This window comes from Oncorhynchus gorbuscha, linkage group LG19 (genome assembly GCF_021184085.1).
Source record: "Oncorhynchus gorbuscha isolate QuinsamMale2020 ecotype Even-year linkage group LG19, OgorEven_v1.0, whole genome shotgun sequence".
Classification (NCBI taxonomy): domain Eukaryota; kingdom Metazoa; phylum Chordata; class Actinopteri; order Salmoniformes; family Salmonidae; genus Oncorhynchus; species Oncorhynchus gorbuscha.
Window position 1 is genome coordinate 65,600,659 of NC_060191.1, and position 6,088 is coordinate 65,606,746.

A 6,088-nucleotide genomic window follows, 5' to 3' on the forward strand; every position below is an offset into this window, starting at 1 on the left:
CTGCAGCAGAAAGTGGGGTGGAGCATTTCTGATCAAAAACAGTATTTCCTCTGCCTTAACTAGGCTGTACAGCTGCAATGGAAGGCACCAAATCTCAAATCCCATCTATAGTGGCAGTTTGACAATAACAATGCAGCTCAAAATGAAAGCCTCCTGGCTAATATGGCTCCAGATAACTGACTGACAAATCCATTCCAGGTCAAACTGTTATTTAAAGTCAGCAACCTAAAAGCATAAATCTCGCTGGGGGCTCCAAATCAACCCACGCAAGTCAGTGTGCTGAACACTGCTAGCCTACTAGATAAGGGTTAAGTCTACAACCCAAGTCAGTGTGCTGAACACTGCTAGCCTACTAGATAAGGGTTAAGTCTACAACCCAAGTCAGTGTGCTGAACACTGCTAGCCTACTAGATACTAGTTAAGTCTACAACCCAAGTCAGTGTGCTGAACACTGCTAGCCTACTAGATACTAGTTAAGTCTACAACCCAAGTCAGTGTGCTGAACACTGCTAGCCTACTAGATACTAGTTAAGTCTACAACCCAAGTCAGTGTGCTGAACACTGCTAGCCTACTAGATAAGGGTTAAGTCTACAACCCAAGTCAGTGTGCTGAACACTGCTAGCCTACTAGATAAGGGTTAAGTCTACAACCCAAGTCAGTGTGCTGAACACTGCTAGCCTACTAGATACTAGGGTTAACACTGTCTACAGATAAGGGTTAACTCTACAATCCAAGTCAGTGTGCTGAACACTGCTAGCCTACTAGATACTAGGGTTAAGTCTACAACCCAAGTCAGTGTGCTGAACACTGCTAGCCTACTAGATAAGGGTTAACTCTACAATCCAAGTCAGTGTGCTGAACACTGCTAGCCTACTAGATAAGGGTTAAGTCTAAACCCAAGTTAGTGTGCTGAACATAGCTAGCCTACTAGATAAGGGTTAGGTCTACAACCCAAGTCAGTGTGCTGAACACTGCTAGCCTACTAGATAAGGGTTAAGTCTACAACCCAAGTCAGTGTGCTGAACACTGCTAGCCTACTAGATAAGGGTTAAGTCTACAACCCAAGTCAGTGTGCTTAACACTGCTAGCCTACTAGATAAGGGTTAAGTCTACAACCCAAGTCAGTGTGCTGAACACTGCTAGCCTACTAGATAAGGGTTAAGTCTACAACCCAAGTCAGTGTGCTGAACACTGCTAGCCTACTAGATAAGGGTTAAGTCTACAACCCAAGTCAGTGTGCTTAACACTGCTAGCCTACTAGATAAGGGTTAAGTCTACAACCCAAGTTAGTGATGGTGGTGGTTAAATGTTTTACTTTTAGGCCGTTGTTTTGGGTATTTGAAAATACTAGTGGGTCTACATTCCAGAACTCCAGCCCAGTGCTTGTTCAGAAAACACTGCCATTATGAAAAGAATGACGATGTTTATCACCTGCTATTCTCACTCACACACTCTTTTTCATTTGGTTTGCAAACTTTCTGGGTCTGGAGATCAGGTATTTACATACTAGACGACCTTTTCAAAAGCTTTAAGTTATGTAACACTCTCTGTGTATGTGTGCCTGTAGAAGATTGAACACGCACTTGCCCTCTGGAACATTCCACTTCACTACCGGTGTAATTACTGTTTCCCATCCTGACTCCAGGATGCCCAACCAGGCTTACTGTAGTAGGCAGTAGTCTGTAGTAGTCTGTAGTAGTCAACCCTCTCCAGGCACCGAGCATCTTCATCACACAAACGCCACGAGCTAGATAAACTGTTGCTGAGCACAGACACTAACCTATACATTATGCATGTGGCTAGCTAGGCCACATTCAATGAATGTCTCACCACCAACAGGTCCAGAAAAAACACTAAACCGTATAATGTTTTACCCCAAATAAAATCTCTATTGGAGATGGGTCACTGTGATAGCCAAACATGTTGTATCACTCCATGACTGGGCCCCTGTCCAAGCCTTTACACAGTCTGGCCTCAATGCATGATGTCAAATCAAAGACCTTACAAGTAGAGGCACAATTACTGTAAGCGGTTTAGAATAGACTTACTTACAGAAGTCAGGCAGAGAGTGGTCTTCAAAGATATTGTTATTAATTTCTAAATGTCTCAATTGTTTCAGGAATAGGCCTACATTAGTTAAGGGCCCCTTAGACAGGAAGCATGGCACTACATGATAAATTATGAATTCCACAAGTTCAACATCAACACTGTTCAAGTGTATAAACAGTGATGATAAAATGATGGGCAGGCACTTAAGTAGCCTTCAGCTGTATAAATACGACATGACAATGCGTGATCCATACCCAGCAAAAAGGGAAGACCAGAAGAGACTCGTTAGGACATTCCCACAATTGTCCATTCGCAATCAACACAGCTAACATTTCCATAAATCTAGGGGTCTGATCCAGTGGAAAACTAACAATGAATAGGCTAGGTCTAGTCTGCTATTGTAGCTGACATGAGGCTTAGGCACCTATATGATGTTCCTTACATTTTTGCTAAGTCCCAAAAATGCTCAGTGCCATGTAGTTTAGTTTAAACTAAATCTATGACAATCCTTTCACATATTCCGTTTTGTTCTGACACTGAATGCTGTGGCAAAACTAGTGAAGATGAGTGAAAAATGTTTTGACTGACTTGTCAATAGGTAACAAAAACAAACTCACTACGAAGATGCACGACTCCCTGACTTGACAGTGTGCCAGGACCACCCGAGGACAGAGATTAATGGAGATTGCATACCCTAACTATTCTCAGCATGGCTACATTTAGAGCCAGCACCATTCCTAAATACAGGAATGGAAGAGGAGGTTCCTAAATACAGGAATGGTAGAGGAGGTTCTAGAACACTGATAATGCAACAAATGTCTACAATGTCTCCAATTTTGATCACATTGTGTATGGAGTATTGTATGAATATACACATGCTGGCATATGGGCTGAATGATGACATCTGTGTCATAACGTTCAGAAATTTCTGAATGATATTTACATACCTGACACACCATTATCAATATGATGGTGGTCTGAGCTGGCTTGTACCGTCCAGATTTCCCTCAGGAGGCATAAGCATGCAATCCACAAGGTCAACGATTTGCTGAAATCCATAATGGGGGTTTGCTAGGAAGAGGATGGAGAGGAAACGTTAAGAGGGACATCACGCATTAATAGCTACAATGTTAGCTACTAGCCTAGTGATTTTACTATGCAAACTTCAGATTTCAAACAATGACACTGCATGATTATTACAATCTAAAAGGACTTAAGCATCAAATGAGATCACATCAGAGCTTTACAAGCCAAATCTCATCAGACATAGTATAGAAGTCACATAGGGCTAAGTCAGATAATACAGGCTCTCACAAAACTCAGTGGTTGGCTAATGCTAAACCATAACACTACTAGCAAACAATTTCACCATCAATAAAATCATTATATTACACGCCTATATTAGCTGCACATGGATAACAAGCAATCATAGCTAACGTTACCAGTCAGTAACTAAATACATGTCTGGCTAACCAACGTTATAAAAACAAAAAAAGTGACAGCTGGGAGCTTGACAGCCCGGCCTGAATAGCTATCATAATCAAGTAAGTCGTTTCATGATTTTCTAGGTAGCCATTAAATGTATAGTAGCTAGTTAGTTACCTTTCAACACTTTTGCATTGGATGCTTTTCTTATTACAACTATTGTGGGTTACCGTAGACTCAAAGGCACGCCATCAATCGTAGGTCCATACTCCAAAAAGAAACCCATTTGTATTCCATGGATAAAGAGCGAAGTTAGCTGGCTAGCTAGCTAGTTGGCTGTCATATCTGCATATGACAGATGACTTTCCGCTCCGTTTAGCCAGCTGACGTTAGGTAGCTAGCTAGCCAGCCAGCAATGCGCAGACAATCCAATGCAACGGCCGAGGTGGTCGACTAACAGATACTTGGAGGTCGACAAAACAGACACTTGGATAAAGCCAGCTAGCTAACGTTATGGTCAGGGCCGCTTCTTCGGGTAGCTCACCACCGCAACAGAACAGCAGCCTTCAGACCACTGTCAGCAGCTAGGAAGATGGCTAAACCGACAAAATCATCGCACACGAACTAGCTACAGTGATAGAACGCGAGCAACTTAGCAACCCCGTCCTTTTACGTCAATTTACTGGATAAAATACACTCAAGTAAGAAAAATGTATTTATGATTGATTCAAACACAGAGCGGTCGTAAATGCACTAGCTACATGTCCGCTACAGCCGGTTTCCCCCCACACACAAAACAAATGTTCTTCAGACTGGGTTGCTTCACCCATGTGAATCCAGCAATATTAACGAATCACTTCCTGTTCAGTTTTTTTTTTAAAGATCCTTCAAAATAATTGTACAGCCCTGTAAACGGTGTAAATGAATTATTGAATAAAAAATATATCCGGATATCTAATAATGTTACAGTTATTTTATATTTAAGCAATAAGGCCCGTCGTTCCTAAGAACAGCCCTAAACCGAAGTATATTGGCCAGATATCACAAAATCCCCGAGGTGCCTTATTTGTATTATGAACTGGGTACCAACGTAATTTTTGCATTAAAAATACATGATTTGTCATACCCGTAGTATATGGTCTGAAATACCACGGCTGTCAGCCAATCAGTATTCAGTGTATGACAAACATTTATTTGTACTGTTCTAATTACGTTAGTAACCAGTTTATTAAAGCAATAAGTCACCTCGGGGGTTTGTGATATATGGCCAGTATACCACTGCTAAGGGTTGTATCCAGGCACTACACGTTGCGTCGTAGGTAATAACAACAGCCCTTAGCCTTTGTACACTGCCCAAAAAAATAAAGGGAACACTAAAATAACACATCCTAGATCTGACTGAATGAAATATTCTTATTAAATACTTTTTTCTTTACATAGTTGAATGTGCTGACAACAAAATCACACAAAAATTATCAATGGAAATCAAATTTATCAACCCATGGAGGTCTGTATTTGGAGTCACACTCAAAATTAAAGTGAGAAACCACACTACAGGCTGATTCAACTTTGATGCAAAGTCCTTAAAACAAGTCTAAATGAGGCTCAGTAGTGTGTGTGGCCTCCACGTGCCTGTATGACCTCCCTACAACGCCTGGGCATGCTCCTGATGAGATGGCGGATGTTCTCCTGAGGGATCTCCTCCCAGACCTGGACTAAAGCATCCGCCAACTCCTGGACAGTCTGTGGTGCAACGTGGCGTTGGTGGATGGAGCGAGACATGATGTCCCAGATGTGCTCAATTGGATTCAGGTCTGGGGAATGGGCGGGCCAGTCCATAGCATCAATGCCTTCCTCTTGCAGGAACTGCTGACACACTCCAGCCACATGAGGTCTAGCATTGTCTTGCATTAGGAGGAACCCAGGGCCAACCGCACCAGCATATGGTCTCACAGGGGGTCTGAGGATCTCATCTCGGTACCTAATAGCAGTCAGGCTACCTCTGGCGAGCACATGGAGGGCTGTGCGGCCTCCTAAAGAAATGCTACCCCACACCATGACTGACCCCCCGCCAAACCGGTCATGCTGGAGGATGTTGCAGGCAGCAGAACATTCTCCACGGCGTCTCCAGACTCTGCCACGTCTGTCACACACGCTCAGTGTGAACCTGCTTTCATCTGTGAAGAGCACAGGGCGCCAGTGGCGAATTTGCCAATCTTGGTGTTCTCTGGCAAATGCCAAACGTCCTGCACGGTGTTGGGCTGTAAGCACAACCCCCACCTGTGGATGTCGGACCCTCATACCCTCCTGTCTCAGCCTCCAGTATTTATGCTGCAGTAGTTTATGTGTCGGGGGGCTAGGGTCAGTTTGTTATATCTGGAGTACTTCTCCTGTCCTATTCGGTGTCCTGTGTGAATTTAATCTAATTCTCTCCTTCTCTCTTTCTTTTTCTCTCTCGGAGGACCTGAGCCTTAGGACCATGCCTCAGGACTAACTGACATGATGACTCCTTGCTGTCCCCAGTCCACCTGGCCATGCTGCTGCTCCAGTTTCAACTGTTCTGCCTTATTATTATTGGACCATGCTGGTCATTTATGAACATTTGAACATCTT

The 6,088-nt window shown here is 43.2% G+C and overlaps 1 protein-coding gene across 4 annotated transcripts in view; it reads right to left on the reverse strand.

Annotated features, from left to right (window-relative positions):
- LOC124004779 (stromal interaction molecule 1-like) overlaps window positions 1-4,303 on the reverse strand; it is a 66,197-nt gene extending 61,894 nt beyond the window's left edge. For all 4 annotated transcript variants that reach the window (XM_046313568.1, XM_046313567.1, XM_046313566.1 and 1 more), the window contains exons 1-2: window positions 3,653-4,303; window positions 2,998-3,121 (exon numbers count right to left, since the gene is read on the reverse strand). In XM_046313568.1, coding sequence (XP_046169524.1) covers window positions 2,998-3,109 — 112 coding nt within the window. In that variant the 5' untranslated portion in view covers window positions 3,110-3,121; window positions 3,653-4,303. The remainder of the gene's footprint in view (window positions 1-2,997; window positions 3,122-3,652) is intronic.
- Between the last annotated feature and the right edge of the window lie 1,785 nt (window positions 4,304-6,088).